Source organism: Calonectris borealis, chromosome Z, assembly GCF_964195595.1.
Source record: "Calonectris borealis chromosome Z, bCalBor7.hap1.2, whole genome shotgun sequence".
In the NCBI taxonomy this organism is placed as follows: Eukaryota; Metazoa; Chordata; class Aves; order Procellariiformes; family Procellariidae; genus Calonectris; species Calonectris borealis.
The window spans coordinates 49,997,091-50,020,381 of record NC_134352.1 but is presented as its reverse complement, the minus strand read 5'-3'; the positions used below and the strand labels follow the sequence as shown (position 1 = coordinate 50,020,381).

Below are 23,291 nucleotides of genomic sequence, written 5' to 3'. Positions count from 1 at the left end.
TCTTCCTAATCACCTAAAGGAACACAGCTTAATCCAACATCAGGGCATGGTGGGCAAGTTCAATGCTTGTAAAGCATGTAAATTGGTGATAATGTAATTTCACAGTGATTTCTCTGGCTGATTTGGAGGCTGAATTGAGAAGCCATAGAGGGAGCTGTCTTCTGTATAAAGACAACCCCCAAAACAAGCTGATCTAACACAGGACTATCACAATCAAGAGACATGAATATAGAAGTGGACAGTAGACATGTTCCCTGGAGCTCAAAGGCAGAGCTCCCTTCAGCATTCCAAGGGAATTAAAAAGCAAGTTCAGAGGAGTCATGGTGCAGTTCTGTGTTAGACAGTATGCTTGAAAGCCGTCAGCATCTCTGATGATTTACATTTTTTGTACTTTTTGTGTTATTTTAAACAAGCTTGTAAAACTATTTTCCCATGACAATGCCTGGCTCCTATTTCTGCTTCATGAACAAATTACGAACAGTAACAAATCTCTTACGTATCCTCCTCCTTTTTCCATGTAAGATATCACTACATACAAACAGGTCTATTAAAGCAGTCTAAGTAAAGAAAGGAAAGCATCATACAAAAATTTTGTTTTTACTGACATGAAAAGCCCAAAATTACGTATGCCACATGAGGATAGTTCTCCACACCCTCATCCCCGCTTTCTTTGTATGTTACTTAGAAGACTTCAACACTGAACTTCTCATTAATAAATCAAACCCGATGATTTGGGATTTGGCACTGCAGAAAACATTTGTAATAATAATGTGGAAAAATCCATCTGAACTTTTTTAATAAGCATGGTGGCATGGAGCTAGATCATAATCTACCAGATCAAATTTCATAAGACAAAAGATGGTATGCAATAATAATTCCCTTTTCCTGTCCCCAGTTTGGGACACACACACACACACACAAAAGAAATGGTGTCTTTCCTCCTCCGCCAACACACACAATTTCATAAAATGACAACATCTTATTGAATACACTTTTCATGATTTAACCCTACAATTAACATTGATGATTGCTTGGTTATCACTGCTGGTTATAAACTGCTGATTAAATCTCACAACCCCCCAAGTAAACCTAGTGCAGTTTTGTAGGCCAGGCCCTGTGTTCTTCAGTGAACACAAACAAACCATTCAGGCATATGCTGCCAGAATCAAGCATGAAAAGTTGGACTTTGCTTGTTTGTCTGGTTTTATGCGAACTAATCAAATTTGGGGGCTATAGGAAAAACAACACAAGACAAAGGTGAAGTCAGATATTGCAGTCTTTTGGTCACAGATCAGAATAATTCAAAAAGATTATGGTGGTTTTGCACTCAAATTATGAAGTCTGTTGTTTTCATTTAACTTTCTGCGGATATCCCCAAAATCAGTACTGCATTTTATCACTCCCAAATCTCAGCAACAACTTGTGCCACTGTTGCACCATGCCAGACAGTCATTTACAAAATCAATTTAAAAAAGCAGGGTACAAGTGATGATTTTTTTTCAAGGTCTTTCTACAAGAAAAAAAGATATCTCTGTTGGTAGTGACTGTGGGCTAGACAGTTAATTTTTGGTGGATAGTCTGAGGACTCTAATTTTAACCAACTCTTTATAAGACTGGTGATATCCTCTTAGGTCTTACACAGTAGCGAGGGCTGCTCTGATATTCAGAATACTCCAAACTCCCCTGAAACGTAAAGGAAGTCAAGGATGATCTCTAGGAGGTTTCAATGCACAAATGCAGGGCTGAGTGCTTTGCAAGATCTGAGTACTTCTGCTATTAATACATTTAGATAGGATTTTATTTGCAAACATAATGAACAATTGTAATTTTTTCTGGTTCAGTGACATAAGGATGTAAAACTCACTGTTAGAGGACTAACTAAAGATTCACAGGTATTGACTATCTCTTTTTGAAGCTCTGGTATTTCTCATAGCTAGCAGGTTGTTGCAAATAGTGCAAAGGTAAAAAATTTCACCATACTCCAGAGTTGAGTATTTCAATGTGTGGAAGTTAGCCCTGTGCAGCAAAACCGGGACATTTCTTAAAGCATTTTAGCTATCAAGTCTTACTTTGAGTTTTGCAAAGCTCAAGCAGCCACTGATGTTTTCTCCTGGATGAAGATCTTAGCTTTAACAAACTGTCAAACAAAATTAATAAGAAATTTTTGCTGTTTGGAATCACCATATATTGTTCCTCTTCTGCTTACAGCACTCCTTAAAAAAATAAACAACACTGTGCCTGCTTCTTTCATTTGCTTGTTTTCTATCATTTTAGCTCATGGCTGTGGCTCATTGTAATTCTTCCCCATCCATGTTGTTATCATGGCTGTATGAGTGATACAGCCACGTTAGGCTGGAAAAGATGTACATCTGTCTTTTCTCTGTGTCAAAACAGACAGATAATTCTGCAGACATGCAGAAATAGTCTGCAGGGAGAGGAACTCTTCTGTCTTCCTGATTTTTTTTTTTTTTAATGTGAACTCTTTTTCCTCCCCTTTCTTTTATAGTAGGCTCTGTATGAGCTCTTGGTCTGTTCTTCTGTTCACTGAAGACTGTACTGCTGAGTAGACCTTCTGAGGTTAAGAATCACTGATTATCCTTAAAAAACAAAGAGTAAGAGCAGAATTCTCCCCAGTGAACGCTTTTTCTGCACATTCAGATCAGAGACCTCCCCGAATGGCTTCCAGCACAATAGAACATTTTTCCCAGGAGTGCATGAGGCTTTCATAAGCCTAGAAAGACCCTTCTGAAGAGTGTGATTAATGCACCGTCCCCGCACAAGGAATTAGATATCCTGTTTCTGACACACAGACTCAAACGATATTAATCCGTGCAAGAGGCCTCCCATTTGCTGAAGAAGCTGTATTGCTACAGCTGTATTTTTTTTTCCTGTTGGGAGTTTACGTCACTGTTTACTCTAATTAGAAAAGGGCAGCCTTAGTCTCGGTGGGCCAGATCTCTTACAGCCTTCAACATATCCTGCAGTATTTTTGCCTTCCTCCTTCTCTTCAAGAATACTTTGATTTGTAATCATGTTTCTGTCCATCTACAGGGGAAAACAAAACAAACAACCCAGATTAAGCTGTTCAGCTAAAGTTGTCAGATTTTTGCTTCTGTTTCACAGTCTGCTCTTTGACGGTGTCTCTTGGTGTTTGGAAAGAGAGAAAAGGAAAGGCAGATTGAAAAATGGTATTTCCAAAACAGGGCAACTTGTTCAAAATATGGGAAAAGAAAAAGGAGGCAGTGCTGAAACATTTTAAGCTGTCTGAAAAAAAGAACAGGGAGGATTGCTCCTGAGAGCAGGAGTACTGACTTGAAGAAGGGTCCATCTTGCCTGGTTGTGATTTGGCAGTTTTCTCTCCTGTGACAACATCATGCCACTGATGCAGAGATGCAGAGAATACATTATGTCCTAGGACAAATAATGAACTTGGAGAGGCTTTTAGTAGCAGCATTGTTGTTCTTCCCTTGCCAGCAGTTCATCAAAGGCTTAGAGGTAAGGACAAGGGATGCCCTGCAGAGATTTTGAAGTCCCTGTAACTGTATTAATCAGCACAGCTATCAAACAGGAAGGATTTTTTCCTGGGCCAGGTGCAAGTGGTGCTACATTAGCAGTGTGAAGGTCTCTTTTCTTATTGCAATCCTTGCACTACAAACTCCTGTTTACATGGCAAATCCATTCAGCACACAAAGTACTGGAAGCATAGTGAAGCTCAGGTGGCTTAAAAGTTGGCAGTACTGGTAGGCTCTAAAGAGTGTTTTCCGAACATGCACTCAACTCCAGGCAAAAGTCCACGCCTATGACTGAAAGGAGCATTTTTGCAGCCAAAATAAAGTAAGCAGAAGGACAGCCATATAATAATGACAGTACCACAAAAAGAGAACGAAAAAGAGACCTGTCGTGGTTTAACCTGGCAGGCAGCCAAATACCACGCAGCCGCTCACTCACTCCCCCCACCCCCAGCAGGACGGGGAGAGAATCGGAAGGGTAAGAGTGAGAAAAACTCGTGGGTTGAGATAAAGACAGTTTAATAGAACAGAGGGAAAAAAAGGGAAAATAATAATGATAATGATAAAATATACAAAATGAGTGATGCACAATGCAATTGCTCACCACCCGCGCTGACCGATAACCAAGTAGCGATCGGTACTTCCTGGATCACGCCTACCCTTCATGTACTGAGCATGACGTCACATGGTATGGAATACCCCATTAGCCAGCTGGGCTGGCTGTCCTGATTATGTTCCCTCCCATCTTGTGTACCTAGCTCAGTCAGTAGGGACGGGAGCTGTCCTTGGACTAGGAGGGCACTTAGCAACAACTGAAAACATCAGTGTGTTATCAACATTCTCCTCATACTAAATCCCAAACACAGCACTAGGAAGAAATTTAACCCTATCCCAGCCGAAACCAGGACAAGACCTCACCTCAGAAACAAAAAACCCTTGAATTAGAATTTTTATGCTTTTGTATTTCTCACAGCACAGCCTCCCATCTTTTATTCTGAACTATCTAATATAGTATACATGGTCTCAAAAGATTTAAACTAAAGGTCTAAAATTCGTATCAATGTGGCAGGCAAAGCAGGTAGTGGTAGGTGGTTTTCTGATGGAATAAAGGTCAGTCCATATCCTCTGTCCCCATACAATTATTCAGTAGCACTAACCATGCATTTACTATGCATGCATTATTTCAGAATATGGTCTTTAAATGGTCAGAAATGCCACTGATTATGCCCGGAAATTTATTTGACTGTGTTTTGCGGCCAAAATTTTGCCACCAATCTACTCTCTGTTTTGTGCATTTCATTTTCTTATTGCAAAGTATCTCTTGTATTTCATGTAGCTGCAAGATGTCTCAAGGCTATGGCAGAATGCTTCTTCCTGGTGTGTATGTCAGGTTCACTCTTTGGCATTACTTTTTTTTCAGATCCGCTATGCTGGTGCTGCTGACAGTTCAGTTCAGTTTATCTTCTATCAACCTATTATTCACCGATGGAGGGAAACTGATTTTTTTCCTTGTTCAGCATCCTGTGGAGGAGGTAATTAATTACCAGTATTCTAGAAAAGTTGTCTGCATACAGGATCTGTCCCAACTGCTTCACTGAGATTTGGACCTTTAAAATGGGCAAAATCTGAAAATGAAAGTGGTTACATCTAAATGAAGGGTGGGCTGTAGCAACAGTGGTAGTGGCCTGTAGATGTTTTAGCATCATACTAGGCTCTGTACATAAAGTACATTTTGATATCCACATGACTGCATTTAAAGCTACAGCTCTCAAACATAAGGGCTGATGGGATTTGGGCCCGCTTTGGAATCACAAGATGGCTCCGTTTACCCCCATGCCCACCAGCAGCTTCATCCTCTGAACTGAAACTGAGTGTATTAGTCTTGGTGACCAAGGAAGCTCAGCCTTTGTTTGTTCTTTTTGCTCTAGGCTTCTGAATTTTTTTTTGACCATACTGGTTATCTTTTGTTTCCTACTACATGTGATTTAAGTTGTTGTTTTCAATCATCTGTAAAACAGCAGCTGTTATACCAAAAAGTGATGATATTTTCCCTTTGCTTTTTACCAAACCAGAACTTAGATGCACTTCAGAGAGAGATAGGAAGAACACCACATCACATGTTATTTCTTCCACTATGTATTGCAGGTTATCAGCTGACATCTGCTGAATGTTTTGATCTGAGAAGCAACCGGATAGTAGCAGATCAATACTGTCACTATTATCCTGAAAATATCAAGCCAAAGCCAAAACTTCAAGAATGTAATCTGGATCCTTGTCCTGCAAGGTCAGTCAGCTCTAATTTTAAAAAAGACTGCGCTCTAAAGCAGTAAAATAAAGTAAGAAAATATTCTGTTGCTATTGCTTATAGTGTCATTTAGCCTGCGTAATTCAACCTCTTTCTCATCCTGAGGATGTACTGTGTAGAAAAAGGCTTCTGTTTAGTACCTCCACAGTGCAAGGACTGATTTGAAATGGTTGTTTCTTCCCCTCAGATTGTGTTTTGCCCCATTAAAATTTATAAAGTGTGAGAAAACAAATTGTCCATGATACCATCCCATGATCAATACATGTCTCTTAAGTGTTAGTGAGATGGGAAAAAAAGTCTTGGGGTAAAAATATTGTTGAAAATTGGTTGTTACCACAATTAGAGGCATTATTTTAATGGTTTTTTACATTTTCTCCTTAACAAAAAGCTTACTTGCAGTCATGGCAGCTTGTAAGAATGTAACGTGAGAATTTGTTCTAATTGTCAATACCTTTTGGCCCCCCACAACAGATTCTTCTCTGGTCCCCTGCCAAGCATTCTTCCTCAGACGATTAATAGTAAAAATAGTAAGACCACAGAGTCAGATTTCCTGTGTATAAGAAAAGGAACAAAACCACAAAAAGGATCAGTCCTTTGTTGCACTGATTCCCCTGAATTTCAGTGGAAGTTAGTCTGCAGCCGCTCATAAGCTGCAAGCATTTATTTGTGTAATCTAAAACTTTTGGTCCTCTTTTGTGGCTTTGCTAAAAGATGGTTAAGTGCAGCTCAGCAGGCATGCATGCAAGGATACCCTAAAGCCATTTATTTACCTGCTCCTTTCCCTCTAGGCTAGTTTTGTGCCAAGTTTGATAAAGTGAGTTCAAGCAAGTGTCACCTGAAAAGTTGCTATGACCCTTCAGATTACTGGAGGTTGCCACAGGAAAAAAGATGTCCTAGCCAGGAGAAGAAGGATGTTTTAGGGACCTATGGGATTATGTATCCACCTGACTGAGGACGATTGATTGCTTCCCAAACCAGGTATACCAGCTTTAGACTAGCTAGGTATTATCAGAGCAGAACAAATCACTCCAAGCCCAAGATAGTTTTTACCTCTTCTAGAAAGTTTTCATTAAAGTTCATTGACTTTTCATAACTGGAGTTAACACTCAGGTTTCTTTGTCACTGAAGGCACATTTACCTAGAGTGTATGGCAGTTAATATTCCTTTGTTCTAAAAAACACGTTTTTAATGGTAATTCTGTTTGTAAATAATTGAAAGCCAGAAACATTCTCATACAGTTTTAAATTTAAAGTGAAAATCTCCCAGAATTACAAAGTGGAAATATCAGATCTCGAAATCCAACATTATCTCAGCTGTATTTTACATTCTTTAAGTTACATACTTTATCATGTATTTCATTATGATGTATTAAAGATATAATATTAAGAAAACAGCTTCACTACGGCTTTGTGAAAAGTATTTCATGTTGAGCATATACTCAGAAGTGATTTTTCAACTTAGAGATTGTTTTCCCACAATGCAACAAGATCATTTTTCCTTTAACAATATTCTGTCAAGTTCAGTATCTGGCTTCTCTTGTCCTATTACTTTCCACCAAAAAAAAAAAGTTTAATTTCTCATGTTACTTAAATATATTAGCAGTTGCAACTAGAAACCTTACTATAATAAGGTTCTTGTATTTTTTCCTCAGTGATTTTCACAGGTCAAAAGCTGTTTCTTTGAATTCTCCTTTTAATAGTTTGAGACAAATGTCAGTAAAGTAGAAGTCAGGTATGATCAGGTAAGAGACCTAAATATGAACATCTCAGAAAAAGGATTGCTGAAAGGTATGAATCGATATGGAACCTGTCTTTTAGATTCACCTCTCACAGTACCAATGAGAAAGTAATTTTATGTAGCTGCTTTTTTTTTTTTTAAAGCCTAAGCTGTTATTTTTTTAAAAATACAGTTCTGAGTTAAATATGTAATTTGCCTCTGGAATTTGTACTATGGATGTTTTCCATACTTTTCCCGATAATTTTAAATGACATATTCTCAAGTGGTAAGACAGATGACTGCATGGTACATGGGATGAAAGAAAGAAAAAAATAACAGCTGGGCAGATGTCAGGAAGCAATTTTTGTTTTATATAAGACATAACAAGGCAAAGTTGTTGATATAAAGACCCTGAGGGGAGGGAGAGTCATTTAGAAGTACAGCTATGCTGTCCCAGGGTACAGGCAGTAACAGAGAGGAACTGGCTTTTTGGAAACATCCTCACGGAATGCCAAATTGCAAATTATTATTTTCAAAAGTGCCTTTGTAAAGAATTCAAGAATCAACAACCCAGACAGAAAACCAGAGGAAATCTGTGGTAACTTCTGGAATCCCGATGCTGTCTTACGGTCAGGAAGAGGGTAGGTGAAGCAGAACAACGGGGTCAGGAGTGTGAGCGAGGAAGATGTCTTGGCTCTGCAGTGTCTTTGCTGTGTGGGAGCCACTCTGCTCTGCCGGTATAAAATGAAGATGTTAATTTTTCCTGGCAAACCCAGTTCCAGTGAGGCATAGCTGATTAGTGGTTGCTGACTGTTCCTATGGTGTGTCAATGAATGCCACAGAAAATAATCGTGGAAGACCACAGTGGTGCTGAATAAAGCAACTGAGAGGGGTTACTGTAAGAGAGCTTACATTAAAATTTTCAGCAAAGGGAAGGCTGAAAGAAAAGTTTAAATGAATACCAGGAGTATCGTGTGAGCCTGCAATTAGTTGCCTCTTTAGGCTTAGTACATAGAAATGTTTTACTTTATTGTGCTTATTATGGCAATAATTACCAGTATTGCTGGCATCATGAGTAGCAAAAAAAGCTTAGACTGAACGAATGTGGAAAATGAATTAAATTTTCTTTCTGCAACCCCAGTTTCTCACATACTCAGAGGAGCAGCAGTGTGTGGAAGGTTATTTATCAAACAGACATAATTTATACATGTTCCTTTTCCAGGTTAAGTAAAGGTGGCTCAACCTCGCAACACCAGTAATTAGTGTCTTGCGGGATAGATGACCCGTGTCCTTTTTTGTCCCTGCATACTATCAATGCCCTATCCAGCCTGTCTCATCAACCCTCTTTGGGATCCGGCTCCCGCCTTAGAAAGATAGAAAGAAAAGATCTGTTTATTTACAGTCCATTAAGATTTTACAACAGTTCATACCTGACTGGCAAATATATGCATAATGTCTACTGATGTAAATAGTGCTCAGTTCGATCTAGTCCTCTCCCTTCTATGTGGCAAAATCCAGCATTAAAATTTCACTTATTTAATTAATTGCAAATCTTTTAATGATCCAAGACTTCACAGACTGGAAGGTTTAGGGTAGGTTTTTTAACTATTATCAGTATCCTTCTGGTATCCTCTAATGAAAGGTGAATGGAATTTTTTTCTAATTGAGAAAAAGTCTGTTTAGATTTGACTTAACTGGGTGTGCTAAACACTTACCTAGGACAATTCTGAGGTGCTATAAGCTGAACACACCATTTCTTTCATAATTCAAAGACATTCTTCCAAAAAGCAATTTTTACAAATATGAAAAAGGCTTTTACCCTAGTCATCATTCACCTACTCACCAGGATACCCTCTGGAGCGACATCAGTGCTCCTTCTAGATTTCATCTTCAGCTTTTAAGTAGCATTCCCAGCTGCACTGCTCTGCATTTTTACCAATCATCTCCTCTATTTTTTGCCTATCTCTGCTGCATGTTAATGTGCGGGTTTCTGAGTCACAAAAGCTCTACTGGTGCTTTTACCAGGAGATTTCAATGGTGTATAAATTTTTCTAAAGGCATCTTCAGGAAAGATTCTAACTTCATGCAGCAATTGTCTCAAAATTTCATATTAGCAATCCTCTAACATGTGGGCTTCTTTTTATCACTTTGCCAATAATGCCAGTCCGATCTGCACAGGCAAAAATCTTGGAATTTGCCTACAGCATTATCTGTAAGCCTGCCACCAGAAATAATGTTAGTACCTGTGCAAAGACTTTCAACACTCAGAGACCTGAAGGAATACTCAGCCATCCACAGTTTATGGTGTTCTCCAGCAAAATTGCAAACTCTTCTTCCTACTCATCAAAGTATTTCCTTTGACATTCTCACTTAACTATCCATACTGGGTGGTGGTAGAGGCAGGCATCAGCAAGAAAAAACTTAAATTTAAATAAAATTGTACTTTTTAATTGTTAATTTTTAGCTAATCTACAAGAGCAATGAAGTAAAAGCACACAAAAGACTGCTAGGATATTATGGCCATTCAGAGTAACCTTGAGTAGTGAGAAGTCCTCAATACACTCAGTGATGTGAAAGTGTATGCAATTTCCTAGGCAACAGTGCAAGACATGATCACTTCTATATATTTCCTTCAAAAGAAAAGGAGGTAGTAAGGAGTAAATATGTTTGATTAAAAGGGCAACATAGAGTATCCTCTTAATCAGTAACAGAGGTCTCCTCACTTCATTACAAATTGCAGCTGAAGCAGGAAATTGCCGAACACGTACTTTTTTGCTTGTTATCAGCTTCCCTAAAGGTATTATATTAGGTAGCAATTATAAGCAAAGTATCACAGCAGTGTAGTGTTCCATTTTCACTACATTGTTTCTGGAAGATGAACAAAACTGAAGTGCTGGTATGTTCCTGAAAAGAGAGGCTGCACTTTCTGATTTACGCAGTAGTAGCTATAGATTTGCAGATCTGAGACACAATGACTCATTTATTTTTATTGCCCTCGACTGGGACATATGATAGATTTAAACTTTGTTTTGAATACTCTTTCATATAAAACATCCCATAGTTACCGCAGATACTGGGCTTTCTGACAACACCCCAGCTTCTTGCATGGATATGGGACACTGGTCATGACAATGCCCTTTCCTGATCTCTGCCTCAGGCAAATGATCATTTCTGTGGATTTGCATTTTTACTTCGGTTCTCAATTTGTTACAGGGGGATTGAGAAAGCCTTTCTGCCTTGCAGTGCTCTCTGAACCTTGGTTGCCTCTGATTGCTGGGTCTGGTCTCAACTTCCACAGCCAATTATATGCATATGAATGATCCTAAAGAAAGCAAGAGGTAGCCATTCCAGGAGAAGATGAGATACGAAAGTTTTAGCTGTCAAAGCAGAAGGGAGAATAAGACTTTTCCACCAACATGGTTAAAGTTACATGTGCTGGAAAAGTGAGACTGGTATTAGCAAAAAGTACGCTGCCTGCAAATGAGAGAGCACAGTCAACAAACATGAGTCATTCCATATTTATGGAGGGTGATTTTTGAACAGTTCAGAATTTACTGAGGAACTACCAAGGTTGCTGGAGAAATGAGGTAAAATGATGCATTATGCATGAAAAAAAAGGGGGGGAGAAGTTTAGGAGGCTAAAAACAATTCAGAGCAGCAGGAAAGGAACCACTAGGTAAGTTTTCAGGAAGGCTGGATTGGAAATAGTGATACATTCACTAAAAATGGCAGTACAGATACAGGAGTTGTAGATGGAGAAGGAGCTGATAGCAGTGGCGATGTTCTGGAAGTAATAATCAGGGTCACCTGAGTTCAAGAGTAGGATAAAGATGAGCTGCAGATACTCCTAATGCTTAAAGAGGCAATTTTCTTCTCAAGACAAATAAAAAAAACTTGAATTTTTTGGGGCAGGGTAAAAGGCATTTAAATTAAGCTAGAAAATTATTTTGTCAGAACAGGCAGGGAGGGTGGGCCAGGAAGCATTCATCAAAGTGTTAAAAGATGTGAATAGCAGAGCAAATTCAGCTCTAAGGAGACAGACAGAAAGAAAGGCAGAAAAGAGCTGTCAAGACGCATCAGATAACTGTAAGGTGGGAAAGTAGTTCTTGCACTGCTATGAGCATCAAATACAGATATCTGTCTGCCCAAGATGAAGTTATGGGAAATGTAGTCTATTTAAGTCCTAGAAGAGACCAAAACTGCAGTAAGTAGTAAGATGGTCACTTACAGAGATTTTCACTGGATATTCAGTTGTTAACATTTAGTAGTGGAAAATAACAACAAATTTCATCTTTGTATCAAACACTGCTTATCCAAACCACCATAAAATATTAAACTGAATAGAAAAGGGAGAAGATTTTTAGAAGCATTACAGTCATGCTACAGGAAGGAGCAAAATACTTTTGCTGCTTCCAATTAATGACACCCATTTCAAGCCCTGTAAAGAGATTAGTTTTTAGCAGTCTATGGCAATGATAACTAAACCATATGTTTCTTAGAATTTGAAATCTGTACACCATGAAGAAATCATTTATTATAAAGATGAGATACTGTTGTGCTGAACAGACATGCTGTCTAAAGTATGCAATTTTTCTGGAGGCTGACACAGAAGGATAGCTTTTTAAAGCATTTTTAAGTAGGTTATTTAAGTATCCTCTGACATTCCATTCAAAAATATTTAGGTAGGGGACATTGGCTTTTACCAATCCATAAAGTACTAAGACCATATAAAAGAATATGTAAATTCAAAATACATGGTAGTTCTTCAAGTTCCACACTGATAGAGTGTAATGTGATAAGATGATCACAATACTATCTATATCTCAGGATTAAGCATGGTGGTCCAAAATCCAGAAATGTAATTGTCGTGGTTTAACCCGGCAGGCAGCCAAACACCACACAGCTGCTCGCTCACTCCCACCCCCAGCCCAGTGGGACAGGGAGACCATCGGAAGGGTAAGAGTGAGAAAACTCGTGGGTTGAGATTAAGACAGTTTAAAAGAACAGAAAAGGAAGGGAAAATAGTAATAGTAATAGTAATAGTAATAGTAATGATAGAACATACAAAATGAGTGTACCCACTGAGCAATGCCCAAAAACCAGCAATCGCTACTTCCTGGACACGCTTACCATTCACATACTGAGCATGACGTCACATGGTATGGAATACCCCATTGGCCAGCTGGGCCAGCTGTCCTGGCTATGCTCCCTCCCAGCCTCTTGTGCACAGGCAGCTGAGAAGTCCTTGACTAGCAGGATCCTTAGCCGCAACTAAAAATACCAATGTGTTATCAACATTCTTCTCATACTAAATCCAAAACACAGCACTAGGAAGAAATTTAACTCTACCCCAGCTGAAATCAGGACAGTAACTCATACTGGTAGCATAACTGAGAATTACGACACTCTTTACCTGCAAAAGCAGGCATTCAAAAGCCAATGTTGCCTGTACCTGTAGTGTTACTGTAGATGTTACCTACCCCAGCTTTGAACTGAAATAGTGATCTTTTTACAGAGTAACACTTGGCAAACCTTAACAGAAACAGTCTATTTGAGGGCCTCGATACCTGTTTCTAGGGCAGAAAGCCTTCTTGTAGCACGAAGTGATAATGTCACACTGTGGCATCTCCACAGGGCACTGTGAGGGGAGAGTGCAGTATCACACACTGCCTTAGTCTCAGGATTTGTAGTGTTAAAATGGAGACCTTTTCACAAGCCTGTCGTCTATCCGGTGGTAATCGTGGCTCTCAGGGAGGTGCTGGCTCAGATGCTAAACTCATGTCTTTTGTGATGAACTTTTTCAGGTCTTCCAAGTGTTTCCTTTCATGTAATGAATTAGCTGTCCACAGCCAACTTAAGCTGCTTCAACTTTTTATAATTATTTGCCGACTGCTATTAATATCTTAGACATACTTTGGACCATTGCTTAGATAGCATAGTCCCCACCACGCAGATCATTTACTCTCAGTTCAAACAGATTTCAGCGAAGGCCTAAATTTTTGCTGTGCGCATTCCCATCAGGAAAGACATGTAACAGCTCCAGCTACCCGGGAGTGTGGGCAGCCCTGCGGCTGCAGCACTGCTGGTAGGAAACCCCCAAGAAAACAGAGACCTGCAGAAGTGAAGGCTGTGAGCCGGAGGCGTGCGAGCGTCCTGCAGAGGCTGGGCACTGGCACGGCAGGCTGCGGGAGCACCAGCGCAGGAGCAGCAGGTGCCTCTACCCGCGCCCAGCCTCGGCACATCGTCCCCATGAAGGATCACACCACCCTGAGGCATCTTGGTGGGAGATGCCCTTTCTCTCTGATGGCTTTTCTCCCAGCTCAAGCTCCCATGCCCCTGCTTGGCTCAGCAGGTGCCTGATCCAAGACCCGTGGGCATGCAGGAGAGGGAGGCGGGAAGTGCACCTTGCCGGAGAGTCATCAGGAAGCTACAGGAGAAAGGCATTCGTGCCTGCCAGCTGTGCTAAGAGGGTAGCTTAGGAGGAAAAGGAGCTACTGGGGAAGACGACGCCAAACGTGACTTTCAAGGAACACAGCTACGGGAACCCGTCCCAGGGGAAAGCCAAAGGTTTGCAGAGATGGCAGACCTGGGTGCGGGACACGTGCAGCTCCTGCTCCAGCTGGACATGTGCCTTGGAAAAGCAACTGTGCTGAAGCTGTCAGCACTCAGGAGGAAAACAAACCAATCTGGAGAGTATGTGACAAAACTTGTTGGTCTGAAAGGCAGGGGAGATTTCAGACATATGAGACACAACACATCTTCAAAATAATTTGCTTTGTGCTCCTGCTCCTGGCAAAGCAGGAGGTATTGTGTGAATGAGTTCTGTTAGCTACTCCCACATCACCCAGAAATCTCAGTGTAGTGGAGGAATTGTTATTTGCTCTCTTCATTTAGCACACCATCCCCTTTGCATCATCTGAGTAATGTACAGTGAACAAAGCCCATAAACTAGATCTCTTCCATCTTTTTATAGCAGTATGGTGGACTGATAGATTCATGGAATTTAAACCAATTTGTCCAGTCAAAAAGTACAGAATTCACCAAAGTAATCTCTAAGATGTTTCTTTAATAGTTCACCTAGGCTTGGTATTTTTGTGAAACACACACAAAAAAAAACCCCATACAAAACTAGCTAGGAAAGATGCAGTTGCCATTAATGGTACAATGACCATCTGCTGTTCTGTTGTATCTTCAAGCCAATTTTTAAAGTCATAAATTAAGCCATTGTGTATTATTGTGGAGATCTTTTTCCTCACTGTGTCCTTGGGATTTACGTTGCTGCGGATCATTATCTTGCAGTAACAGAATGAGAGCCCTTGGCAGCCCCTCACATATGTGCAAAGACAGTGCCAGTGATTCTGTGGAGCTCTATACCATTTACAGAAATGCAATTTACGTATGCAAAATTCTTTGAGGGTCAAACCTTTCCAATGACAATATTAATCTAGTGCTTTGTAAATGTTATTTAATCTTCATAACAGTGTTTGGATGTGGTATGGTTATTTCCATTGGAATGGCTTTGGATATTATGCATTCTAATGCATGTAGACCTGGATTATGCGTACAGACCATGTTTATTAGAAAGAAAACATTTCTCACTGCAATGGGTGAGAAATGTTTTGAAATCTGCTTCTTTCTTAGGCAGTAGATGCTTTTATAGTATAATTATTTCATTTCTGAACTCGGTATATTAATCCTTTTTCCAACCACTCCTCAGCAAGCTGATGAGCTGCAAAGTGCAAAAACCTTCAGAGTAGAACTTCAGCAGCAGTGGTAGAAGAGTCAGGAAAACAGCAGAGATCCCCAAAAGCATGAACAAAAAAATTCAGAGAAAGTCCCCATCCATCTTAAAATATTGGTACAGAATTTCTCAAACTTGTCCAGGCATTTACCCATCAAGCTAAGTCTGAAAAGACTTGTTCATTGGCCATAATCTAAATGACCCATTTGTCTTTTCCAAAGTTTCCCAGTGCCAGAACTGCCTCTCCTGGATGTTTAGATTTTTGTGGAGACAGGCAGCTCTCCGAAGATGCAAATATGCATGCTCACGCAGAGGGCTCTTGTGACTGTAGAGACTGCTAATCTTAGAGGGAGCTGTCTAGTCCCATCACACACTCCCAGGGCTCCAGCGTCTTCCCGAGCTTTAGCTGGAAAATTCCAGCACGCTGACCTGGTGCTGACTCCTCGCTGTGAAAACACAATGGGATCCATTCTCCTATCATGGACAAGTTATGCACATAAAAACCCTGTTGACTGAAAGGAGAATAGACCCCTTTAGCCTCAGCATGACAAGACTCCTTTGAATGCTTGCAGCATTTTTCAGCGAACTGTGTTGAGGATGGAAAATACTTTCTCTCTTCCCCCTTCTTCGTTCCTTCCCCCTTGCAGAAGTCAGTAGCAGCATACCTAGCACCTCTTATCTGTATAAAGCTCTCAAAACCTACCTTCATTCTGTTCAGTCAGTTTCCTCTCTCCATAACTCAGGTAGGGACACACTTATCAGTTTAATGCAACTGGCATTCACCCTTTGATGGTTCTGCCTACCTGCCCCATCCAAGTCCCCTGTTGCACAGTGGCTTTGATGAAACTGATAGATGAGGTGCTCTGGGATCATCTACTTGACGTTAATAGATATGCCTGATAATTGGGAGACAACATGGGTAGAGTTACTCTGAGTCAGAATCTATAAAAAGCGTAGCCAAAAGATGAAATTCCAAACTAGTAATTCAGTGAGACCCCGTAGTTGCCAGCAAATCAACTGACATCCATCTCACACATATCTGGCATGATAATGGTTCAGATAATTATTAATTTTGATCTACACTATTGCCTTCTATAACCTTTAGATGTTATATTATTTAGATGTTATATCAATAACAACAACACCAAAAACAAACAAACAAACAAACAACCTGACATGTTACTCTTCTCCCCAGCTCCTTCTTTTTTCCCAGAAAAACCCAAATAAAGAGGCAGGTTCTGAAGATGAATGAAATTGGACTGATTTAAGGTGGAGAGACAAGAATTGCAGATTTGAATTCTTGCACTGGGATTCCCCGAATTTCTAATCCTAGCCCTTGTAAAAGCAGACATTTTATCTGAAGGGCAGAAACAACCATATAATAGTTTAAAAAAGGGTTTGATCTAGAGCTCTCTGAAGAAGATAGAAGTTCCCCTATTGTCTTCAGTGACTTTGGATCCAAGCTCTAAGAAAGTATTAAGTGTAGAATTTTTTTTTTAATGACAGTAACTTCATAAATTTAAATAATATTTGGACAACTCATTTGGATCACTTGTGGTAATGGATTGCTTCTTAGTCAAACAGTAATATATTCATAAGAATAAAGTAGTAATCCGTGGTTTATTCTTTGAAGGACTCAGAAAGAGTAAGATGGGATCATAAGTTTTGTTTTAAATGGGATAGCAACTTAGGTAAAATATCTTGTTTGTTTGGGGTTTTTTGATAATATTGTGTTAAAAAAGTTATATAATGTAATCATTTAGTGTTTATTTTATTATGTGTACCTTCTACTCAGAGGGTTGGCATTATTGTTCCTAACAGTGATGGATACAAGCAGATCATGCCCTATGACCTCTACCATCCCCTTCCTCGGTACGTACAACAGTCAACCAGATGCTAGGATTAACAAATACATTTACTTCTTTTTTTCTCTTCTCTGCATTTCTGCTTTGCTCTCAAATTAGGTTAACAGATGGTGCTTTTCTCTTGCTGTGAACTCCTGCATATTAATCTAGACATGTTCAAGTGCTGACCCGTTGTTATAAATTCTGTTGATGCAGAACTTAAATGATATTCTAGCTGAAACAGCAATGCAGACTTATTAAGTGTCTGGTCCTTTTCTTTCTCTCTTTCCTCATCCCTCACTCCCACCTTCCCTTTTGTCTCACACCTTTCCTTTTTCTTCCCTTTACTCATCTCTGAACAGGATTATAACCTGTGGCTTTGTAATGAACCATCAGACTTTCTATCTCTCTCAGGTGGTGTTACTTCTTACATGCTTATAAATGGTGAGATTTTGGGTTTATACAGCATTAGTGTGGTGTTCTGTTTCTGCAAACCCATGCTAATGCCTTCCCCAGGGGCATTAGTCCATTGGCTTTTCTAAGAGATCGAGGCAGGAATAGGATCAAGGCCTGATTTGTGTTATTAATTATCTCACAATTAAAATGTCTTTAATGTAAGACTTGAGATTCTCATGGAAATAATCACATGAGTAATTACTCTTGAAGCAGTGACTGGTGCTGATAAAAATATTTGGTAGCTGAAGTATAATAACCTTTTGGTTTTGAAATACTGCGTGGACATGCAATAGTTTTGTTCTGTGTTTCCTTCTTCATTGATTTATTGTGTCACAGAGTATGAAATCACAGAAAGAACTCTCTAGGCAACTTGTTAGTCTCATCCTGGTGAGGAAACAACCTCCCTCAAACCATGGTGAGGCCTAATGCAGAGAGCTTTCGGCATCTGTGTGCAAGCACAATGTATTCACGTCCAACCAAATCTCCAGCCAAATCATGGACCCACCCCAAACTGTGAGTGAGAAGACAAAGAGGAGAACCGCTTACTTGTCAAACATTGTGTCTGCCATTCATGCTGACACCCTTATCAATGATCTGTGTCATTTGGATTAGACTTTTCTCTTCCTAGCTAAGTGCTTATGGTTGTGTACACACAATCATTATCACCAAATATTTGTGAGATATACTTATAAAATATATCCCTGTGTCTAATTCCTTTTTTCTGGAAAACACTTTTCTCTCTTCTTTTTTTTTAAAAAACCCACATACATACCTCCTAACCTCAAAAATTAAACCTCTGTTTTAATGAGGAACGCAGCTAGAATATTAATACAGGGTTTAATACTCAGGCTTTGAATAAAACAGATTTTATTTCAATTGTGTACAACGGGCACGTACGTTGACAAAAGAAGGAGAACAATTTTACATCAGAGGATGATTCAGCAGTACTTAACAGTGGAGGGGACTATATTTAAGGAAAAAGCTTCCTGAGCTGGCAGCTAGGCAGAGGCTTTTTTACTGCTGAAGAAAATCCAAAATGAAGGATCAAAACACCCTGAGGTATTTGGATTTCAGTTACACTGAAAGCAAAAAAAGAAAAATCATTCCCTGAAAATGATCAAAAGCTGAGACTGTTTCTCAAGCTGTTCTGGATTATGGTCTCACCCCGTAACAGTCCCTTTATATCCACTCTCCCAGCCACACTATTCTCCTTTGACCCTCTGCATTGATTGCTCAGGCTGCAACTGCTGGCCGGGACCTCTGTCTCCCTTTTTCCTCTGCTCTTTTGCTGCTGCTTCCCCTCTTCTTCCTCTCCCCAACTCCCACATGTGCTCCTATGAGCCCATGAACAGGGCTCAGGTCTTCCTCTCTTGCCCCAAGAGGGAAGATACAGTCACATGTCTTTTCTCCAAACCTCAGAGGCAGCAGAAACTGGAAGGACCACGAGGCTGGCATGAGACAGGGCCAAGTCAGGGGGATAAAAAATGTCTTTCCTCTGAATTTGCAAAGTTTAGGTAAAAAAATCCCAAACCAAAAAAACCTCACCAAGCCAGAGAGACCCTGGTTGCATTATCTGTCTGAGACTGGCACCTAATACCAGGGACAGAGAAAAGAAACAAACACTCCAGGAGAAGCGGAGAGCAAATTGGGAAGGCATCTTTGCAAGATTTCCCTACTGCAATCTCTCAGTCTAGAATTTTTTCACTAAGAGGGAAAGGTATGGTTCAGCGGATATAGTACTTACTTTTAATGCACCACCGTTTCCTTTTACAAGTTCTCGGTCAATGTTGCACCCTTTGTGCATCGAAAGGAGCTGTGACACCACCTTTAAGAGCTGTGCAACAGAGAAACTTCAGCTTCCTATCTTACACTCATACAAAAGCTGAGGACTGAACTGCTTGCCTAGATTTAAGCTGCTTGGCATTGCTGAGGTTGCCTAAAACATCTGGAAACTTGTCCCAAAGTCTCCAGGGAATTCCCTGGTGTCTCATCGCTTTTATGCCTGGGAAAAGCTGGCTCAGGCTGGCTGCAGCAGCTTCTGCTGTTTGTGAATTTCAATTTGAGGCCTCTTCACTTAGATTTGTGGTAGTGAGAAACCTTAGCTGTATGCTGGAAAACTTGTTCCAGCAGAGCCACAGGTAACACATTTGAACTAAAAACATTGCTAAAATTACCCGTTCGTGACATATGTGGCCTATGCTGAGTACACCATGATGGATATGGCACGGTGTAAACATTGTTTCACCACTTCTCAGTGATAAGTCATAGAATTAATCAGTGGCTTTACCATTCATAAACAGCTATTAACAGAAGCCATTTCACATTGAGTTTTATGGTACTTTCAGCCAGTAGCCGAGTGTGGGTAGTGTTTACGTGTATTGGAGCTGATGAGAAAAAGATGGGTCGATATGATGGAAACTCAGAGGGAAAGATAAACATTTTTCATATTGCTTAACAATCTTGGTGATCCTGTAATTGTTAGTTAATAAAAATAACTCCTTTGTTTTAAGTGGGAGGAAAAAATCCTCACTTTTCACTTTTTTTCCTTCTTGCCAGGAAACAGGAGGGTTTTTTTGCTACAAAAACAATTTTTTTGAAGTCAAAAAATGAAAACCTATGACCAAAATAATTGTTTCAAACGCTGTTTCTAATGTCGTTATCACAAGGACATTTGCCTTAAAAAGAAAAAAAAAAAAAAAGATTTTGTGAAATGTTTCCAGGTAGATAGAACATGCACGCTTTTATACCATCAGGCATGCACAGGATTATAAAGGAATACCCACACTGAATCATGACAACAGTCCCATATCCTGTCTGTGACAATGGCTTAAATATAAGAGAGGAAATACCAGGCTATTTTATGTGGCCAGACATGTACACATATAAAACAATACATACATTATTGTATATGCATCGCTGTAAAAAAAGGATTATTCTCATAAGTATGCATAGCTTTTCAGAACATACATATTGTTCTGTGGATTTGTCATTACATTCTCAAATGGCACCTGTAGGAAAAAATGGTTTCTCAGTTCCTCTCACTGTCTCAACTGCAAAGAAACAAGGCCCATGTGGTTTATCCATCAGAGGCCACATACCCCATCAGTATAGTCACGTAATTTCCTCCCATCTTCTTTTTTTTCCTCAACTCAGTTGTTTCCCTGGAAAGAAACATTACTATTCTTGCAAAAGGAGTATCAGCTTCAGAGCACACTGAGCTTCCAGTGATTTGTGCCAAAGATTCCTCACAACATGACAAATTGTGATGATATAATAATCCCATCAATTAAATAAAAGGAATTAAGTTAAAAGTATTTAGAGTTTCTGTGGTAGTAGTCACTGGGTTAGTGGGAGAGAGGAGATTTCATATTACTAATCTGTGACTTAAAGACAGCAGCCATGAGAGTGCTTTGCTGTTATGGCCATTAATGAAAATATATATATGATTAATTTTTACTGACATTAATCAGAAAAAAAACCTGCCTGCACATAGCAGCTTATGCATTTGGGGGTGCGGGTGGGGGTGGGGGCAGCAGGGATTCCTTTTCCTGATGTCTCTGTTTTGTTTTTTTTTTTCCCAGATGGGAAAGTACACCGTGGACTGCCTGTTCCTCATCCTGTGGAGGGGGCATTCAAAGCCGCAGCGTCTCATGTGTGGAAGAAGACATTCAGGGGCATATCAGCCCCGTGGAAGAATGGAAATGCATGTATACTCCAAAGATGCCTGTTGTCCAGCCTTGCAACATATTTGACTGCCCAAAGTGGCTTGCTCAGGAATGGTCTCCGGTAATCAGCTTAGCTTTGTTGGTTTCGTGTTTACCGCACTAGGAATATATGTTAAATTGTAGCTTAGTGAGCTTGTGGAAGTAGGAACATTCACTATTTTCTTTCCCTATTACCATGAACTCTGTTTTAAATTACACTGTTTGTCTAACTGCAAAGTAAATACTCAAGAATAATGTATTAATAAGATTAACATGATTAAGGAGAATGATAGAAAAATAAATCAGATCTGTAATGTTAATTAGTGACCGTCTACTAATAATAGACTGGGAACATAAATGAAATGCACAAAACAAAACCAGTAAGCATGTAATGGTATATTTTTATTACAACTTTTCAACCATAAATTGAATATCATGAATTGCTGAGAATTTTCTAGAAATATGTAAAGCCATAAATGACTCGGCTCTTTGATGCTTGTGGTTGTCTGCTCGTGACTCACCTTTCCTTCTGTACGAGTGTCTTTGAAATGTCTTTCTACAAAAATAGAAAAGTACTTTGATTTTGTACATAAAGACTTAATCTTGAATGTAGTTTCTCACCACTCCAGTTTCTCAACAAGTAAAATGGCTTTTAGAAGCTAAGCTAGCTCACTCACGGGTGAGGTGTTCTTGACTGATTGCAAAGTGTTTAGTGATTTCCAGATGAAAGCTGCTATCCAGGAGCAAAGTAATGTCGGTAGTACCCATGGCCCTCCCCACTGGTTGGTAGTTTTGCTAGTCTCCCATGCAACCACTTCTGAAACAATCTCTCCAGGGGGAAAAATTGATGTACCTTACCAAAAATAAATGAAAAAAGACTTAAGAAAGTGTCTGAGGGAAGAAAGCCCAAATAGTTTCCCATTCTGTTTGATGTTCCAATGTTCCAAAATAGCCGAGTGTCACCCCTGTTAACCCATAAGCCCCAGTACTTTGTCCAAGAAAAGCAGAGTGGCTCCGGATGAAACTGACAGGGTGTGACCAAGCATATCCAATATGGGACGGGTGGCCACAAACCAAGTAGCCAACACTGAGAGAGTGACACTGCAAGAGAAAGCCAGTGGCAAAATGTCCAAACCAAGTAAATGTGCAGAGCAAAAAGGCAAAAATTTCTGTTAATTATATATACTTCACCCATAACTACCAAATATTCTGAGTAATTTATGTTCAGGGTTGGGGGTTCCTGCTCTCTGATGTACTCCTCTGATGTATCACATGCACCTTTTTCTTTCTTTTTTTCTTTTTTTCCCCAGTGCACTGTGACCTGTGGACAAGGACTCAGATACCGTGTGGTCCTTTGCATTGATCACAGGGGGATGCATACAGGAGGCTGCAGTCCTAAAACAAAGCCACACATAAAAGAAGAATGCATCGTACCCACTCCTTGCTACAAACCCAAAGGTAATAAGGCAGAAGGATTCTCGTAAATTTTTAAGAGCTCTCTCATGTTGTTCCATGTCTTCGTTTTGGTTTGTTGCTGGTAGCACTGTTTTCATCTGCACTGAGTTGTGAATTAAATATAAAAATAACATTTATAGTAGATAAATGTAACCATAATTTTAAAGTGCCTGTTCATAACCTGGAGCTTGAAGTAGGTCAGAAGCAAGCATTGTGTATCCCAGCATGAAGTTCCTCTTAGTAGCAAGGCTGCAAAATTTTGCAGACTGTTAGACTTGAAGCATCTTATAGCAAGGAATACTCACAATTTGTTTAGAAACGTTCCTTGGCTTGGGCCTCAGACAGAGAGTAATACTGGGGTAAATCTCCCACATTTTGTTGAGAGAAGGTGAAAATATTTCTGCAGCTCTTTGGAGGTTCTTATGGGGTGGGAATGTTAGAAGAAGTCCTGGAGACTGGATTGGATTAATGGGCAGTGGCCAGGTGCAGTAGTCACAGGTATTTGACCGTTTCCACAGGTACATGAGCGTGCACATCTTTGTGCATGTATACAGATCTATC

General features: G+C 39.9%; 1 protein-coding gene across 1 annotated transcript in view; it reads left to right on the top strand.

The window, feature by feature from the left end:
• Positions 1 to 23,291, top strand: part of ADAMTSL1 (ADAMTS like 1) — a 461,995-nt gene that overhangs the window by 343,436 nt on the left and 95,268 nt on the right. Inside the window, exons 9-13 of the mRNA XM_075137804.1 lie at positions 4,930 to 5,041; positions 5,655 to 5,793; positions 17,093 to 17,143; positions 21,153 to 21,357; positions 22,586 to 22,733. Coding sequence (XP_074993905.1) covers positions 4,930 to 5,041; positions 5,655 to 5,793; positions 17,093 to 17,143; positions 21,153 to 21,357; positions 22,586 to 22,733 — 655 coding nt within the window. The remainder of the gene's footprint in view (positions 1 to 4,929; positions 5,042 to 5,654; positions 5,794 to 17,092; positions 17,144 to 21,152; positions 21,358 to 22,585; positions 22,734 to 23,291) is intronic.